Here is a 19,974-nt window from a genome sequence, read left to right as displayed (position 1 = left end):
ATCCACAAACAAGGATTGTTGTGGATGCTATCTTCAATGTGATCCGGCTCAACCCGGACCCTATGTCCTCCCATTTCAAAATCAAAACTCGAGTCCTCCATAATGGCAAAAATAGGATGAACAAATAGAGGTGAGTTATGGCAGTTGCAAAGCCCAAAGATGTAAGCCTAGATTAAGAATGGCAAGATACAAGAAAAGACAAAAGGAGTAATTATTATTCCTAGTGTCTTTCCCAAGGAAAGCACACGCTAACAACAAGACAATGGCGAGGAGTCAAGTTCCAAAATTTCGTTTTTATCAGGATTAATTCCCAACAGAAGTGTCCTAAAACTGGGTTAAAGAAATAATAGTTATAATTAATAGTAGCCATCATAAGACAACTATTGAGGCTGATGGAGATCATTATGTTTGATGTACAAAAGATTTTAATCTTACTTGTCATGTCCAACTCATGATTATGGTGATGGTAATGGGGCCCATTTTTGCAAGTCATGAAGCAACAGTAAAAATTCAAATTTAAAATCAAGGGCTTGCTCACCTTAGTTGTGATTGCCCATAGATGTTGATAGGTCATTCCCCAAGCAGGGAAGTTTGAATCACTGCTGAACCGAAATGGTTTGTTCCCCCCTGATGAGGGATATCATAGTCTATGGGAGGGAGGCCAGCTGCCCCTAACACCTCATTCCCTCCTTTTTGAGGCCCTTAGCTTCCAGGGAGTTTGCAACAACGTTTCCCTCCCTATTTATGTGTTGGATGGTGAATTCCTCCAGCTTTGTCAACATCAACCAGATGTCCTTTATGACATTATGGATCCTCCAATAGACGTTCATCTTCCCTTTAATGATCTCTATGATTAATTTGTAGTATCCTTCAATAATCAGCTTCCTTGAACCAATTGAAATTGCATACCTAAGGCCCCAAAAGAGAGCCAAGACTTCGACTAATTTACTTGAGATAGAGCATAAATTGTAAGTGTAGGCCAAGACCAAGTTACCCATTCCATCCCTTATAATTTCTCCTCCTGTGGCGATAACATCAAAGTTGAGTTGTAGTGGAGACCACTTTTTGTTCATTTTGGCCAACTTCTTGGAATTATCAAACTTGTAGGTGTCATGCGATTTCCACTTCTTAGCCAACAAACAATCATTTGTAGGAGGATTCATTGGGGCCTTCTGCTTATAGACAACATTATTCTCCACCAGCAATTTCTCAATTATGGATACCACCATATGAACAATGTTATAATTTCCTCTAGAAATATGATTATTTCTCTCCTTCCATAGGTTCCAACAGATGTGGGGGGGAGGGGGGTGGGACAAATTTCCATAGTTGTCTAACTACAGGTTGTATTGAGGGGCACACCCAATTCTGGACAAATTGCTGCAAATCCTCCAAAAAGACCTAGGTAGTATTGAATTTATTAAACCACCTTGAACCACACCTCAGTAGAAAATGGATAGTGAATGAGCAAATGATTTTTACCTCCTTCCTCTTGCTTGCATAAGACACACTAATTGGTCAAGTGGAAGACCCTTCTTTAAAGATTGTCAATAGTGAGGATTTTACCATTAACTTATCAAGAGAAATCTACCAAAATAAATTATTTTTTGGTAGAAGTTAAGCATTCCAGACATGTCTCCCACAATTGGAATCATTAATAGAGCTTTCGATGTGAACATAAGACGACTTGACTAATAAGGAGCCAAACTTGCTTTTATCCCAAACAAACTTTTCCACAGTGGGAGAGATGGGGATTCTCACTACGAACATCACGTTGTGAAGTTCCTGCCCCCTGTCGAACAAGTTGGGGGGCATTCCCAAGCGCATCTAACAATGTTTTCCAATCTCTCGATGGGGAAAAACAGTCTACAACATGGTAACCAAAATGGTTCTTCGGGTCCTTCATGAGATAGCTGAAATGACCCATAGCCAAGGGTTTATTACTTATCCAAGTTTCTTCCTAGTGTTTGATCTTGTCACCATTACCAACCTGCCACCTTAAACCTTCCCTCAACAAGCTTTAGCATTTAACTATGTTGCTTCATATTTTAGACCCCACAGGGAGGTCATTGGAAGATAAAAGAGTGGGGAAAGTCAAATTATTAAAATACTTGGCCTTTGTGATCTAACACCAAAAAGTTAAGTCCAAAGTGAGGATCCAACCAACCTTGGTGAGTAGAGCTTTATTAAGGTCTAAGATCCTCCAAATGCCCAAACCCCCACAAGTTCGGGCTTGCAAGTAACCTCCCAACTGACAAGGCTAAGTCTGGTCTTCTCCTCCATTCCCATCTGCAAGAAGTTCCTTTGGATATTCGCTAGCTTATCTGCCATCTCCTAGAGATCTTGAACAAGGAAAGGAAGTAAACCAAAATGACCTGTAGGGAGGCTAACAACAATTGGAGTTTGCCAATGTTTCTTGGAAATTTTCCTTTCCATCAAGCCAACTTCTTCTACATTCTCTCCAAAATTGAGTTCGATTAAGGGAAATCCTAGGCAAGTGTTTCAAAATCAGTAGCTTTACAGCCAAGAATATTGATGATCTTTAGTTGGAGGTTTAAATCAATATTAAAGAAATAGATTTTACTCTTGTTTTAATTGTTTTGTTGCCTTGAAGCGGTCGCATAGTCTTCCAAAAGATTTTTCCATTCTTTGGCTTCAACAATAGATGATAAACCAAACAAAAAGGTATCATCAAGATATTGTTGCAAGACCTTAGGGGTAAGGTAGAGGCGGCTTTCACACCTTGAATTCTACTACTTGTGACTAGAGAGGAAAAAATCCTTCGCAAGACTTCCGCAACCATAATGAATAGATATGGTGGTAGAGGGTCACCTTGTTTAAGCCCCTTCCTTGCTTTAACGAAACCCCAAGGGGGATCCATTCACTAGCACATAATAATGGACACTTTCTACCACTTAATAATTCTTATAAACCTTCATTGAAAACCCAACTTCAAGAGAACAACATACACAAAGTTCCAGTTAACCTAATCATAAGCCTTATAAATATCTAACTTTAAAACAATGCCTTTTTTTTTGCACTTCTCCATAGGATGGATAACTTTATGGGCGATGATAGCAGTATTGAGGATTTGCCTTCCAAGGAAAAAGCTCTTCTAGGAAGGGGTTATGAATCAATCTTGTAGGGGCTTTAATCTATTAACAATGACCTTCGAGAAAATCTTGTAAACAATATTGCTCCAGTGTCTTTATTAGATTTAGAATACCATCCAGAAAGGGGTATTTCCCTTCCATTGGTCCCTGAAAGTTCTCCATCTCCTTTGATACTTGGTTAGAACCGATATCCATCACAATAGCAGCACACCCTCTAGGGGAGTCACTGCAAGACTTTCCCCCACAACACTCGATGTCGACACCTTCTTCAGCTTTGGGTCCTTCGACGAGGGGGAGCCTTACAATCAGGTATAACATGCCCATGCTTAGTGTAACGTTGGCAATATAAAAAGGCATTCTCATAGACAATAGCTTGTGTCTGTTTGGCTGACTTGGATTTGAGTGAAATGAAGTTAGGGAGGGGCCTATTCACTGCCACATTCACACAAAACCTGGTATAAACAAGTCTGAAATTCTGAACTATGACATTGTGAATAACAACAAAGTGGCCAAAGGAATTACCTATCCACCTAAAAACTCTTTCATCCCAAAACTCTAGCAGGAGGCCAGGTAAATTGACCTAGATAGGGGCCAAGCAATGGAGTTCAACACTAGGGTCAAACCCTGTCTTCCATTGAGAGAGGGCCAAGCTATGCTTCCCATAGCTACAAGAACTAGAAATTTAAAAAAATGAAATCTTCCTCAGCTGTGAATTGGAAAAGTCCTCCTAGCATGGCAGAGATGCCAACGCTCCCCTTTAGCTCCTTCCTTGAGTTAACCCACCTAACAACGTCAATCATGAGTCTAAACATCATAAATCTTCCAACCAAGCAAAAGTGGAAGGAAGAAGCAATGTTACCTGTGATATTGTTTGGGAGGCAACTTTTGAAACCCTCTTCACATTGAGAGACCTGTGGTTGTGTGATTTCTAACATAAAGTGTGGCTAACCCACAAGGGTATTTTTCCAAGCACCAACTTGATTTGACGAAACATTCTCTAGGGATGGATTAGGCGTATCCATCCTTGGGAATGGAGTTGGCCTAAACGGTTAAGCCCACTGTAGGAACATTCATTGTAGATCTATTCTGCACAGTGACATTAGGGGCTAGCCTCAACTTAGAACTACCACCATCAGCACAAGCTTGCAAATGAGGTGGACTAAAAGCAAAATCACATGCATTAAGGATCCACCTAGCATCTTGAGATCCCAACACAGGCATCAGATTCAAGTAGAGAGAAATTGGTGGATGGAGGGAGGTCTAGATACGGAGGGGCTGGCCCCTCCATAACAATACCAACAATGATCCCAAGCAATTCAAAAAATGAGTAGGAGAATTGTAGTGCGATTATCTCTTCTCGTATATTGTTTATAATAATTGGTTTTTTTATATTTCTTGAACTTTCTTAAGTTGCCAATTGTATGACCAAAATTTCTTAACTCACCATTTGGAAAGACAACCCATTTTACACCTTGACTTCATGACTTGGCAAAAACTTGCAAAACCAAGCAAATTAAAAAATATTTAAATTCATTAGATTGGCAAGACTTCGGAGTACCCATCAAAACTTGCCAAAGACCTACCAAAACTCAATGACATGGTTTAATGGGCTATTTACTTGGCCGATAAAATAACTTGCAACTACTTGGAGAGTTTGAAATCGTGAGTTTAACTTTTATTCCATGATTTACTTTTGATTCCGACTTTCATTCAAGTTTACTAAGAACTTTGTAGTACTACTATTAGACCATAAGATTGCATACTATCTTAATATTCTCAACAATTTTCAGCTTTTTCTTTCATCATAATAGTGGTATGTGTTGGCCTGTTAATGGGCTCACACAGGCTGATCATACAAATTTTCTAGGAGTAAGGTGCAAAGGGAAGTGCCATAGATTGGATGGATTAAGTTACACTTTGATGGGGCATCAAAAGGTAACCTAGGGCCATTAAGTGCAGGCTTTGTGGTGAGGGATTCAAAAGGTAACATTCTAGCCATGGAGGCAAAGAAACTAGAGTATTGACAAATGATAGCAAAAGTCAAGGCAACATTGGTAGTAGTAGAGATGGACAAAAGATTGAATGTGGAACATTTACATTTGGAGAGAAACTCGCAAATCATAGTTGATACCATTGGGGAAGGAAAGTCTCATGTATGGAAAATTGATAAGATAATAACTATAGCGCAGAAAAAATTGGAGGTTTTTCACAACTTGAAAGTATTTCATGTATATAGGGAAGGCAATGCGGTGGCAAACTCCCTATCCAAGTTGGTAGACGACAAAGAAAACTAGGTGAGAAATGTGGAGCAGTGACACCTAGGGAAGGGAAGACACAATGGAGAAATTCTCTAGAGGTGGACAACAAAGATTATAAATCCCTTGGAGAAACAACAACTAGGGAAGGGGATGACATGGTGGATAAAATCGTAATGGTAGACACCAAGGTTAGAAATGTCAATAAACCAAAGTTGAGGTGGATAAATTTCTCAGTGGCGGACACAAAGGATGTGAGAAATCCAAGAGAGGTGGCATCTAAGGAAGAGAGGATTTGGTAGATAAAATACCTCGAGGCGGATAACAAAGGTGGAAATGCCAATAAACTAATGGTGAGGTGAATAATCTCTGGCGGTGGACACCATTGATGACTAAGCACATGATGTGATAGGTAGTAATTGTTGAAAGACGTTGAAATAGTTCAACAAGCATTTGAAGGACAAGAAGGTGGCAGGAGGCCTAAAGAAGTGTTGTACACACTAGAAGAGGATGCTTACATTCCACTTAGCATTCTAGTAGAGTAGGATAGGGGTGGATGAAATTCGCCAAGATGAGTGCTAAAGTCAAGAAATGCCCTAGAGAAGTGATACTTAGGGAAGGGAGGACATGGATAAAACCCCTAGGTGTGGATACCAAAAATGGGATTGTTGGTGACCCAAGGCTAAGGTGAAAAATCTTGGTGGTTGTAACCAAAGATGACTAAGCATATGAAAGTACACGAGTAAATGAAGAAGTAAATGATGAAGGATGTCGATACAACTCAACACACGTGTATTAAGTTTGTTGGCCACTTGAGAAAAAGATGGTGTACAAATGGCAAGCGGATGATCTCAATATTCATTGCATTTTGTTGGAGTGAAGGGAAGTAATAGTGTGGTCTATGATCATGGAAGTCAATTTTAGCTTGTGATTACCTAAGTAGGAGATGCTTTTTCAGGTCGAGGTTACACTAGAGTGGCTCAAACATGTTTTTATTGCAGATGACCTATGGTTCCTACTCATGGTTAGGGGGCTTTTGGGCTACATCTTTCTCTTGACAAACTACAAATTGAGAGCTAACATAGAAATTTCGTCACTTTTCTGTGCGAGGGGGTTAAAGTTAGTTCAAGGTTAGAGGTGCATGGAGTGGTAGCTAGATGTGTCAGAGCCAAGTGGAGGGTGGGGCTTGAGACCTTGCACATAGCAAAACTTGGGAGAGAATTTTGTACTGCAGTGGGAGAGTGGAGATGAGTTATGGGTTACCCATCATAGTTGCATCATTTCAGTCTTGACAAGGTTGTGTCCAATCGCCAGGGTAGAAGGGAACATGCCCAACAAACGTGGCGGGTCTTGGGTGATCATATGAAGGATTGATAAAAAGTCATCAACTCTAGGAAAAGCTAAGTGGAATTTGATGTCACCAAATTCAAATTCAAATTGGAAGACTATTCAGAGCTTTAAATCAGAATGTGGGTGACCAAAACCAAGGAGCCCGTAGGAGGAAATAAAGGAGCAAGGTGTGGGTAGGTGTCGAATTGAGGATAGCATGAACCCAAAATAGAGCGAGGAAGAAATGGGTGACCATACATGGGAAACTGGAGAGGGGGCTGCAGAGGAAGGTACACTTGGTCTGAATTGATGTAGGGATGAACGTCATGGACCTTGGACCATTTGAGGTGTTGTTGTGCTTCTGTTGGCAATCCATCAAGTAGCTTACGAACGTATAGCATATTTTGTGCTTTAACACACTTGGAATTGTTTTGCCAAACTGCTATAGAGGCGTGTAATGATATTGCTAGATGAATGTAGACAAGGGTGCACTATATGTGTAAAACAATGCTGATGTGGAGGGATGGGGGGTGGGTGGGGGAGATTTCTGTCTTGAAAATATGACATGCTGTGTAAGACATATGAATGACATGGGGAAGGTTATGATATATTTTGAAAATATAATGTAACTACTTTGAACATTATTAATATAATAACAAATTTTACTAATCAAAAAGAGATATTATTCTATTTTTTATGTTCTCTTGGTTCATGGGTATTTACTATTAATGAAATTATGCTATATTTGCATAGTCCAGACTCCAGATACATGAATCTAATGGATTAATATTAAAGCTGGTGGAATACAAATGCTTTCTCAAATAAGAGTTAGGCATGGCAAGCACCATGTAAGTTAAGCAATACAAGATATTCAGTAACATGAACAGGGTTGTCTCAATTAATGATATGTATGCAATGGTCAGTGTTGGAGGAGATAGCTAAATGGTTAAGATCTTTCGATTGGATGTTTGTATATTTTTTATGTAGATGGTGGAGAGCTATAATGAAGTCATTCTAGGGCAAAATTTTGAATTGTGTGTGAATTCAGGAATGAGAGAACATGGAGGCTTGGAGATTTGCTTATGGGGAAAAGAATTTCTTCTTATTATTATGAGGAGACTATTAAAATAATATATAAGAATTAATATTTATATTTTAAATATAGACAAATAAAAAACTGAGGATAACTTAATCAACATATATCAAGCACTCAATTACATCCAGCATCTTCATGTCAGACACATAAAACTCTACTTACAGAGAATTATCATTACCCTTAATATAAATATTAATAATCCCAACTTAGAAGACACTATATCAACAACATCTCTTTGCACCTTATCAACCTTGTGGACAGTGGTTTTTAATTGTTTCTTTTTGTTTTGCTATTTTTAAACTGCAGGATGTTGGTTCTTGATGCCCTTGATTATTTCCAGGTGTTCCCTTGGTGTTCCTTTCTAGAAATTCTCACTTTGATTTCTCTGTTTTCTGCTTTTCTCCAAGCTCTTGATACATCCATGTTTTGGAGTCGTGAAACATATAAATCCTTTGTGGTTGGGTTTAGTATACTGGAATAAGAAATGGTAAACTCTATAAGTTCATTTGATTTTTTATGTTCCATATTAATGACAGCAACTGTGTAGCTTATTTAGGATCAATTTGGCATGAGATATTTGATATTTGTGCAGTAACTGTGTATTTTTTGTAATATCTTTCCATCATTTTTTGTTAAAATGTTAGATTGCGAGCTTTTGGTTTTCAAGTGGCGGTTGTGTATACACTATATTAGTAGCTGGTCGTTACAGAGATTTTTTGTAAATGGTCATTTTAAGAAGGAAATTAGTAAAGAAGTATCTTTTATGAGGAAGGATGCTGTGAATAATATAGTTGAGTATACTATGGTGCAAGAGTCTTTGACTACTTCAGAAATGATGGGATTAGCTTAGGCTTCCCAGGATTTGCTGTATCTAAAAATAAATCAATCAATAGGGAAAATCATGGGATTTAGTTTTATGGCTCTAATATGTTTAATTCATCAGACACCAAGACGAAACCCTTTTAGAGCTCAAATTTAGGATTAAGAAATCAAAGCCAATCCAAATGAAATTAAGGTTAAAAAAAAAGAACATTATAATATTTTATTTTATTTTTCCAGCCATGATGGTAGTTTGTGACGTATAGCAAACAATCCTTTGATGGCATATAGATGGTTGAAACTTTAGGCTTTTCATCACGATTTTGTGCAATTTTCTCTTTTGATTTAGCCAGGGGAAGCAGTTTCAGTCAAAATAAGAACTTCCCCAAAAGGAACAATACAAGGACAAGGGGATGGATAGAAAGCGTCCTGACTACTTACCCCAGTTTTTTAAATTTGGAAATGTCCCTAGAGATTTATGAAAGTTTAAAAAATGGCAAGGATGGCTAGTGCCCTGGTCATCCCCTACAGCCTAGCAAGTTTCCCTTCCCTTTTTAATAAGTACACCCCTTTACATAAAACCTGAACCAATAAAAACACTATATCAATCAATACCAAAGAAGGGCTCATTTGTGTCATCTTGTAAATTATGAAAAGAAGAAAAAGAAGAGCATAGCTGTGAGAACCAAGTGAAGGTAGGGACTAGAAGTGAGCAAAGGGCAAAAGAAGACCAAGTGGCATTGACTCAGACTCCAATTTTGATGCAGTGTTGGGAAATTTAAAATGCTGATTAGCGATGGATGCATATTTCTATATCTGTCATTTTGTAGTTGAAAATTTCAGCCTTTGGGCAATTTTGTTGTAAATTTTAATATAATATATATGCACATTGTCAGTAAATGCATTAACTTTAGTTAAAACTTAATTTATTTGTTATATTTTACAATTACGATTTGAAATTGTCAATTGAATTCTAATGTTGTGTTAACGTTCTATGATGCAAATGATGATTGCCTTATCAATGCTATCATATGAATCTTTGAAATTTCAATTTGTTTTTTATATTTTTTCTATTTTTTTAATAGTCATCCCTTGCTGTCCCCTTAAAATGGCTTCCCTGCCATCTTCCTCCTGGCAATGCAGCCACCTGTCCAATTCCATCCCCATCCAGAAACATGGGGAACATAGCTTAAAACTGAATCGCTAATTTCTGAATGATGTCAGCATGACGCGGCATCATAATTATGCATGTTCTTGTTACCTGGTTTTAGGCTGTACCCATTGTGGGCTTACCCTTTCAACTAAGGGTTAAATTGTTCTAGTATATATATATTCAGCATCTAGGGTTTTTTTAGTTGCACTGACCCTATTTTGGTCACTAAGAATATTAATATGTTTTCTTTTGCTATATATTTCTCTAGCTAGGGGAAAGTAAAATAGATATTATTGCGGCTGTTGTTAACATTTGCATTTGATGTCTGTTGTTGTAGTCTGCAAATTAATTTTTATGCCCTCTAATTAGCACACTTTCTGTTGATTTTGGTGAGCCTGTATGTGATATTAATACTGCAGTTGACTAAATCTGGGCTCTAGTAGATGCTCTTGAAAATTTCAGTTTTGCTTGTTGCCTTACTAGTTTTCTTTATATTGTTGCAGTAATCTACAAATATTGTTTTTGTTCAGAACAATACATACAGCTAAGCCTATGGACACAAGAATTGTGTTCAAGACCTATGGGTCAGCATATGTGGCTTTTGACCATAAACCTGCAATAAGAACTTTGTTGATTAATGAATCTGAAGGAGACATATGTACACAAATACTAAAAATAAAACCCAGAAGTCATCATTAGGGCATAAATGTTGATATAAGCCTACAAAGGATAAACCATGGGTACTTTATAAAATGTAAGTGATAGGCCTCTTGTGATGCAGTTTTAATCAAATCCTTTGGGCATTCTTAATGTTTTTATTTTCTAATATAAGAGATACTCGGTGTGATTGAGTTAGTTGGAATCCTGAAATTAGTGAGCTGTGACATTCCATTAGGATCAATGAAGAATGTAATGGGATAGCTTTCTATGAATAGAGTAAGGCAGTGCCATTCACTATAGTGAGCCTTAATATGTCGTTGCTTCTGAACCTTCCTAAGCAGTCTTGTAGTTGTCTGTATTGTTTGTGTGTGCAAACACAGGAAAGGAGGTCTGCATCTTTTAGAATGCCTGGGAAAGAAAGAAGTAAAAGTACTGAGAATCCTCCTTTTGATAAGTAGGAGATAATTTCCACAGCAAGTCAAATTGTGATATTGCTATCAGGATTTAACTGTGTGATTTTGAGTCAAACTCATTGACCCATGTTTCATGAGTAGTGATTCAACATGAATCCATCTCTCATGAGAATAAATGGGACACTTAGCACTCATTGGATCTAGGTGATGCTCACAGGGGTGAAGCAGTACTGTCATGAAACATGGGTCAATGAGTTTGACTCAAAATCACACAGTTAAATCCTAATAGCAATATCACTATTTGACTTGTTGTGGAAATTATCTCCTACTTATCAATTGATGAGCTTAAGGGGCTTTCTAATGAATGGTTCATAAGGCACGACACTTGGTGAAGGTTTTGCAAATGGGGTTGCAAGCTTTGGGTTTAACTATGGAGGAAACTCTGCAGTTAAGCACACTCAGGCTGGAGTAGTATTGGGATGGGTGACCTCCCGGGAAGTTGTAATGGACACCCCTGGATGTCCCAAAAACTAAACCAATTTGCTGAAAGGAATTTTGTCAAACAATTTGCATGCAACCTCTTATTTCTCTGTTTAATGTTTTAAACCCCTTTATAACTCCGGAAATCAAACATTTATTGTTTGTTGTGTTTCGTGCATGGAATTGGTATCATACAACATAAACAAGAAAGCAACTACAATGATATGCAAAGTGGAAATGAACTGCTGCTAATAAAATGTTATTTTCAGAATTCATAAAATCAAATACATAGCAGATTTATCAACTCACTAATTACTTAAGCAATATTGTCATAATAATCCAGCCCATGCTTACGAACTTGCTGCTACAATACTTTGTCCTCCAATCAGTCCACTACCTTCATAATACCATTCCCTCCAAGCGGCATAAGCGTTGGACAAGTAGTGAAGAAGATATGAGCAAAATATCAAATCTGCCTGTAGCCGGAAATGCAACTAAACTGCCTGATAATGAAGCCAATAAGAAAGAATTCCAAAGGCCAAACCCCAAGGGAATGACGTCTAGAATGTTACAAGAGAGGATAGACGTCCTCAAATGCCGAAAACAAAGCTGCAACTCACACACCAATTTCTTCTCATATTCAACCTGTCTAATGAAGCCGCAAATGCTTCCTTTTATTCTATTTCCAAGGGTCCGCTCAACTCATATGGGCAATGTGGGATAAAGATGTGTAATATAAAACATATATTAAAATACCCCTTATGTCTCCCTTGGGTACACATCACCATAAAATAAATATTAAAGTAACACTTTAATATTTTACAATTAAATTAGATGTTACTTTAATAAAACTTTAGGCATTAAAATGTATTAGCAATCGGACTCCGAATAATGCGAGTGATAGCTCATCGAAAAGCTCTCACCGAGGAGTATCGAATCCAATCACCAAAATTGACCTGCACTGTGTCCTGCCGACTTACTAAAAATAGTAAGTATGCCTGGAACTGAGTAAATCAACTTCGTTTTGGCCCAAACTGGAAATGACTAGGCCAAAACACTCTAGGATCCCATTGAACCCTTCGTTAGCCCTCGAGACCATGTAGAACAAGGCTAACACACACACACTTGGTCAACTGCTAAAATGAGGACATTACAGGCTCCACTTAGACTTTGGAGAACGTGAAGGCCAAAAGATGGGATCATTACAAATCCGCCCTCCTTGAAATTGCTTGTCCTCAAGCAATTAAGTAACATAATGAACGCCAACCTCCACCTGGGTCCCAATTGAAGTAATGTGTGATATCCATATGGAAGTTAAACCAACTGCAAACCCGCATCATCAGAACCAACCCCTGTAGCCTAGCATTCAAAACTTGTGCTGATGAAGTTAGAATGTCACCATAAGGAAACTCCATGGAAGATCTATGAAACGTTTTCTTCTCTGTATCCATCCACATAATATATATTGGACTGGAATGCATATTATCACCATCACGCATTGAAAAAGATGTACCTATAGGTGAACCATATGTACTCATGCTAATTGTATCAACAATAGGTGTTTCCGCATCGAAATATATGGACATAGGAACAACATTAGCTGCTGCAACAAAAAACTGAACTGAATTTGTAGTTGATGAAAACTCATAATCATCAACATGTGTGGCTTCATTAGAAAATACATCAACAACTGCATTTATACCATTAAACTCCTCATTGGATGGTTCAACTGACATAGAAGTGGCTGCTGATATGGTAGTATCCTCACATTCTCCTAATTCCACTATTGCTACATCATCATCCCCTGACAAGGCTTCATATGTGGTCTCCTGACTTCGCACGCATGTCTCTACTGACTCTGTCGAAATGCCCACATCACCAACATCATAGCTGGCTGGCTCTATACGTGTCTCGATCCCACCTGAGAAATCGACTACCTTCTGCTCTGGAGCAACATACAAATCATCAATGTTGATGCCCATCTGTCTAGCCATAAGCTGCAACATCATATCCATTGGCCTATTCTGCTCTTGTTGCATATGTTGCTCCTTCTCTAATGTACCCAATAACTGTCTGAACATCACATCTTGATCTGGACTAATATACATCTTTATCTAGCTATCAATATGATCTCCACAGGATGGCAGGACTTATAGCTCTGATACCATTGTAATGGGCACCCCTAAATGTCCCAAAAACTAAACCAAATTGCTGAAAGGAATTATGTCAAACAGTTTGCATTCAACTTCTTAAAACCCCTTATAACTCTGGAAATCAAACATTTATTTGTTTGTTGTGTTTCGTGCATGGAATTGGTATCATACAACATAAACAAGAAAAAACTACAACAATATGCAAAGTGGAAATGAACTGCTGTTAATAAAATGTTATTTTCAGAATTCATAAAACCAAATACATGGCAGATTTATCAACTCACTAATTACTTCAGCAATATTGTCATAATACTTCAGCCCATGCTTACGAACTTGCTACTACAATACTTTGTCCTCCAATCAGTCCACTACCTTCATAATACCATTCCCTCAAAGCGGCATAAGCGTCGGACAAGTAGTGAAGAAGATATGAGCAAAATACCAAATCTGCCTGTAGCCGGAAATGCAACTAAACTGCCTGATAATGAAGCCAAAAACAAAGAATTCCAAAGGCCAAACCCCAAGGGAATGACGTCTAGAATGTTACAAGACAGGATAGACGTCCTCAAATGCCAGGAACTGAGCTGCAACTCACATACCAATTTCTTCTCATATTCAACCTGCCTAATGAAGCCACAAATGCTTCCTTTTATTCTATTTCCAAGGGTCCGCTCAACTCATATGGGCAATGTGGGATAAAAGATATGTAATATATAAAACATATATTAAAATACCCCTTACGTCTCCCTTGGGTACACATCACCATAAAATAAATATTAAAGTAACACTTTAATATTTTACAATTAAATTAGACGTTACTTTAATAAAACTTCAAGCATTAAAATGTATTAGCAATCGGACTCCGAATAATGTGAGTGATAGCTCATCGGAAAGCTCTCACCGAGGAGTATCGAATCCAATCACCAAAATTGACCTGCACTGTGTCCTGCCGACTTACTAAAAATAGTATGCCTGAAACTAAGTAAATCAACTTCGTTTTGGCCCAAACTGGAAATGACTAGGCCAAAACACTCCAGGATCCCATTAAACCCTTCGTTAGCCCTCAAGACCATGTAGAACAAGGCTAACGCACACACACTTGGTCAACTGCTAAAAGAACGTGAAGGCCAAAAGATGGGATCATTACAGAAGTCCCAGTGCTTCTCCCTTGTGAGCACCACCTAGATCCAATGAATGCTAAGTGTTCTATTTATTCTCATGAGAGATGGATTCATGTTGAATCACTACTCACGAAACATGGGTCAATGAGTGTGACTCAAAATCACACAGTTAAATCTGGATAGCAATATCACAATCCTCCTCTTGTTAGAATTTTTTGTTTGAATGTAGCTGGATAATGTATGATTAATTTGAAGTTGCATATTTTATTGAAAATCAATTGAAGCATGCCAGTGTTCATATTCATAAGACCAGTAAAGATAGGTCAGGAGTTTACTAAATCTTAAAATTGAAGTTTCTTTTGGATGGAACAAACAATGTTTGTTTCCATGACTTTTTACTGCTGGAACACTCTGTTATGACTTCGGTAATTACTGCCTAGCAGTGGTGCACACAAATTCATTTAAGCTAACGCTGCTTGTGTTTTTTCACTTTTCAAGTTGCAAGACTTTAGTCTTCATGAAATACCTAGATATGCATGAGAATGATTTTGAACCTAATTTAGCAAATTTTGCTAATTTAGCAAATTTTGATGTTTATGTAACATTGAACCCTGGACAATAATGGTTTAGATATAATGTTTTGTGATAAATAGAAACATCAGAGACTTGATATTATGTTTAAACTCAATACATTCCATATTATTTTAGAAGGAATTTTTGAATTTTGTCAATATTTTGAATTTAAAAATTCCATCATGTCTTTTTTATATTCGTGTGAAAAAGTCTTAAATAAGCTGACAGTAGATCATATATCTGCCATTGTCACAGAGATGGAAATGTACCTGTTTCATATGTGAAGAAATATCTTGTAAAGAAGCTTGACTTGAAAAACGAATCTGAGGTGATCTTTCTATCACTTTCTGGATTTTTGGTTATGTTTTATTCAGAATTAACATAATAAATATAGATATATTGTAGCATTGAATTTATTTTGCTCAACTTTTAAAGACAGCTTTCTTCTAAGTGCTACAGTTGTGCCTTAGAGTAACATTAGACTTTAATTCAGTAATTAGATTGAATGTCAAGCAACATTGCCATATCTTTGAGAATGTCACACTTTCAAAGTTTAGTGCTGAAGCATTTAACTCTTTAAGACGAGATATGCTAGTGTAGATTTGGAAATCAAGAAACATGCTGTTTTATGATTAACTGGTTTTTGCACCAATATGAACATTTAAATGTTTTATGATCTACTTTAAACTCAAGCAGTTTTTCATTTTCTAATAGAAGATATACTCAGGGTGGTTGAGTTAGTTGGAATCCTGAAATTAGTGAACCATGACATTCCATTAGGATCAATGAGGAATGAAAAGGCATGAAAGTAGTTCTTACTTCTGGTAATCCTCTAGTCATGAATTTCTAGATTGGTCCCCCCGTCCCGGAAATTTGTTCCCCCCTTCAGCCGTCCCTCCGTCCCCCAGGGCTGTGTAACTTTGGTTTTAATCGATTTTGATATTGTAATGTTTGATTATTTTCTTTGACAGTCTGGCTTTCTCGGGGGTCATGGTGATATACCGTATGGGTGCTGTTATAAGGATGGGGATGCTGATCAAATTAAAGTACCTGAGTAAATCAATAAGGATATTGCTATACTGTTTGCAAGTATACTGACCAAAAACTGTGGGTGTGGGGATGGTGACACAGTCCGCATTCCTTTGATGGAGTTTCAGTATGGTTTTTTGCATAGAGTTTATGAATCCCAAATTAACTTCTGTTTTGTTTGAGGACCTGGAACAAATATTCAGGTTGTATTAATGCCATGGAATAAATCCCATTATTTAGCAAATTTATTTGCTTCTTGTTATGTATTTATTGTGACATCATTGATCGTTTTGTGAACAATTATTAGTATAATTATCATCATCATCATCGTCATCTCCAATTTCAGAAAGCAATAATCATACAAAAACAAATACCTATCATTTCTTGGTGTATCTTTTTGTGTTACATTTTCCCTATAATCTGCCTCGTGTTGTAGCTTTAGATAACATTGCGGGTCTTGTGATGTAGGTTGAAATAACATGCTGTGGCCAACCTATTGTTCCAAGCCTATCCTTGTACAGTCTTGTGGAGTTCTGGATACAGTATGCTGCTTCAACAGACCGGCTATCCTCTTTGCAGGAAATGGATCATGAAAGAGCTGACTCTAGATTCAGTTCAGAATCAAGTAGCCCCAGTGCAGAGGAGTTTATGATGGTGCTAATTTATGCAAGAAAGTCTCCACGAGGATCATCCTAGCTGGCAGTTATTTATATTGAGGAAATTTGTTGGATATATGCACAGCAGATGAGATGCAAATAAAGGTATCAAAATTGTTTCATTCTTTAGAATTTGTCATCTAGGCTACACGAGTAGTGTTCACAACTTTGGGAGCCATTTGGAGTATGGGCATGGCGTTGTGAATAGAATCCTGCCAAGAGATATCATTGTGAGGAAACTTGGAATTAATGATTCTTGTGATTTTCTTCGGAGGATGATATAATTACTAATGAGGTATAGTGGTGAGGAGAGAAATAGAGTACTTGTTAATAACAGTGTTCCTTGAATGATTTTGGGAACATAAGCTGTGCTTGAGAGCATTCTTGTGATTTCCACTGATACCAGTTCTTATTTTTTATATGAATCCCTACTTTATGGGTTTTAGTTTCATATTGGTTATAATCTAACCAGAAAAAGAATGATCAGTGTCATTTGACACTTACTGTGCTATGTGATAATTCCTTTTGGATTCGGATTTCAGTTAGCCTTCAGAAGTAGATCACAGATTGCTTTCGGCTAATCATGCCTATCTACTTTTAAAACCAACCAAATGTGCCCTGGTCTTCCTGAGTTTCAATTCTTTTAGAAGTTTTAAATTCAAGTCTTATTTTAGTCATATTTATGAAGCAGAATACAAACCCAATTGACAAATGTAGACTTAAATCAAAACTTGAAGATATTGAGTTCCAGGATGTGACAAATCTAGCATTTCAATATGTATTCTATGTTTACTTGTTAATTTCTTTTAGTTTTTATTCATTTTTAAATTTTTTTGGCGTTTTCAAGATTTGGGATGCAAATTTTGAAATGCACGTATGCTTATGCTATTTTCTGTGTTTTGTTAAAGATGACTGTGATGTGTATATATATATATTTTCAAAACCTTGGGAATGAAAATCTATGGATGCAACCTTAAGTGCCTGAAAAAAGAAATTGAGACCTTAATGAACCAAAAGGACAAGTGATGAAACTAATATTGTACTTATCACTAGACTCATGAGCTAGGGTTTTGACTTGTTGATGGTGATAATAAAAAGAGACAACTAGCAAGCTCTAGATCTCCTAGCAATAACCTAGGGTTTGTTCTAAGATTTGATTTTTGGGACTTTTACATTTTGATTGAGATTTTGTTGGCCTGTTGTCATGATGTCAAAATCTCCATACCGGTTACTTGGGGGTTTCAGTTGTTTGTTAGAGACATTAGTTGATGTATGAGGTTGTAAGTCAGACATTAGGGTTTCGGTAATGTTTGCAAAACAGTTTTTGTACATGCAAATTTGGTATATGGTGCTAAGCGTACTTGTTTCTATAGTTGGTATACATCTTTTGGTACATCTGTATGTTTTTCTGAAATGTATCTGCATGGAGTTTCTGTCAGTATCAATTGACTATTGTGCTTACAGAGTTCTTCGAGTTGTTCTTGCTATTAGACATCCTTGCAATTCATCAGATGGTTTCGGTTTCTTCTAGTGGACAAGTTTCATAAGTTCCTATTTATCAATTGGTTCAAATATTTTGTTGGTCAAGTCATGGACTTGGTTATGGCCTTCTGACAGTTCCATACTCCTTCGATACAGGTAATATGAAATAAATATATCTTAAAGAGTGACCTATATTTAGGACATGTGGTAACATGTTGTAAAGGTTTTCTCAAGTATGACACAAATTTTAGATTGGTGGCAGTGTGTTAAATACAGGTGTAATTTGTTTTGTTTTGTTTTGTGGTTGACATGTTTTGTGGCTTGGCCAATAATTTGGCTACCTTATCAGGTGTATATAAAAAAAGATATCTTGTTCACAGTAACGGAATAAGTGAGAGTGTAGTGGTGTATGTGACTGAAACACAAAACTGTATATATTATACTTATTTTATATCTGCCAAATTTTCTCTGAAACAACATGAAAGACTGAGAATTTAAAGACATCTATACGAAGTCCTTCAATAAAGCAACCAAATGCTCAGTGGCACTTATATTTTAATGGCTTTTATATTTACAATAATTTTGGTCATAAGGTTGTTGAATGCAAGATGAGAAAAGAATAGAAGGTTAAATGATTTAATTGTCTTAAGTTGGTCATAAAGAAAATCAATGAAGAAGTCAAGTTTCTAATCCAGTTAAGGAATGTGGAACAAATAATATCTTTCATGAAATTATTTGTGTCACAATTACTGTTACAAGGCCAATTAATGAAGATTTATAATTTAGTCAGAGATCAGGCTAAAGAGGTGTCAATTATTTCAAATATGGCCAAATTGGCCATTATGCTAACACATGCAAATCTAGGGTGCTATGGTAAATACTAGAGATTGTAATAATGTTAAAATTTCAAGTGAACCTCAAAAGACCATCACTATATGGAAGAAGAAAGACGTTGGTGAAGAGAGCCCTGTGGTACTGTATCCCAGTATTAGATTTTCATATAACCGAGTCAAATACTTTGGCTTGGGAGTATTAAAATGATATATCAATCACTTGGTCTACGGTGGTACTGGTTGTGACTAGCTTGTCCCTGATATGGTGGTTGGACAAACAATGATTGCATATATGTTAGTTGATTGGTATGCACAATACAGTTGGGTTGAGTCAGTGATAATGATTTTTTGTCAGCAAAAGAGAAATCATGCTGGATCATGGTTATAAATGTGAATATTTGAAATCATTCGGCACTATTGCAGAAGAAATCAGAATTTACTAGCTGAGCTTGAGAGAAAGATTAAAGAAAATTGCTAACGGAGTCTTAATTGATGGTTCATGGTACCAGTGTGACTGTGTCGAAGAAGGTTGAGTTAGAGGAATTTGCTCATGTCAAGATCTAACAGTTGGAGATTAGTTTATTAGCTGGTGAAATGCAGAGAATACATAATCTTAATTTGGATATATGGGAAGAATTTCCCTGGTGCAATGACATGGAATTAATTGTGTTCTTGTCGAGTCAATTTAAGAATGATAACCTATCATTGAATAAATCTTATGAGGTGACAAACGAGGTAGTTTAAGACATCATAAGACTAGTGTTGGTGAATTTCTAGGAAAGAGAGTAGCTAGGCACAAGAAACTAGAG

At 37.0% G+C, this 19,974-nt stretch overlaps 1 protein-coding gene across 4 annotated transcripts in view; it reads left to right on the top strand.

The window, feature by feature from the left end:
* DRIP2 (DREB2A-interacting protein 2) overlaps positions 1-17,391 on the top strand; it is an 81,881-nt gene extending 64,490 nt beyond the window's left edge. For all 4 annotated transcript variants that reach the window (XM_089831781.1, XM_089831779.1, XM_089831782.1 and 1 more), the window contains exons 8-9: positions 15,421-15,493; positions 16,663-17,391. In XM_089831781.1, the coding sequence (XP_089687907.1) occupies positions 15,421-15,493; positions 16,663-16,890 (301 nt within the window). In that variant the 3' untranslated portion in view covers positions 16,891-17,391. The remainder of the gene's footprint in view (positions 1-15,420; positions 15,494-16,662) is intronic.
* The last annotated feature ends 2,583 nt before the right edge of the window (positions 17,392-19,974 follow it).

This window comes from Cupressus sempervirens, chromosome 5 (genome assembly GCF_028749045.1).
Source record: "Cupressus sempervirens isolate cs-2001-9-10 chromosome 5, ASM2874904v1, whole genome shotgun sequence".
Classification (NCBI taxonomy): Eukaryota; Viridiplantae; Streptophyta; class Pinopsida; order Cupressales; family Cupressaceae; genus Cupressus; species Cupressus sempervirens.
This window is presented reverse-complemented; position numbering and strand designations above follow the sequence as displayed.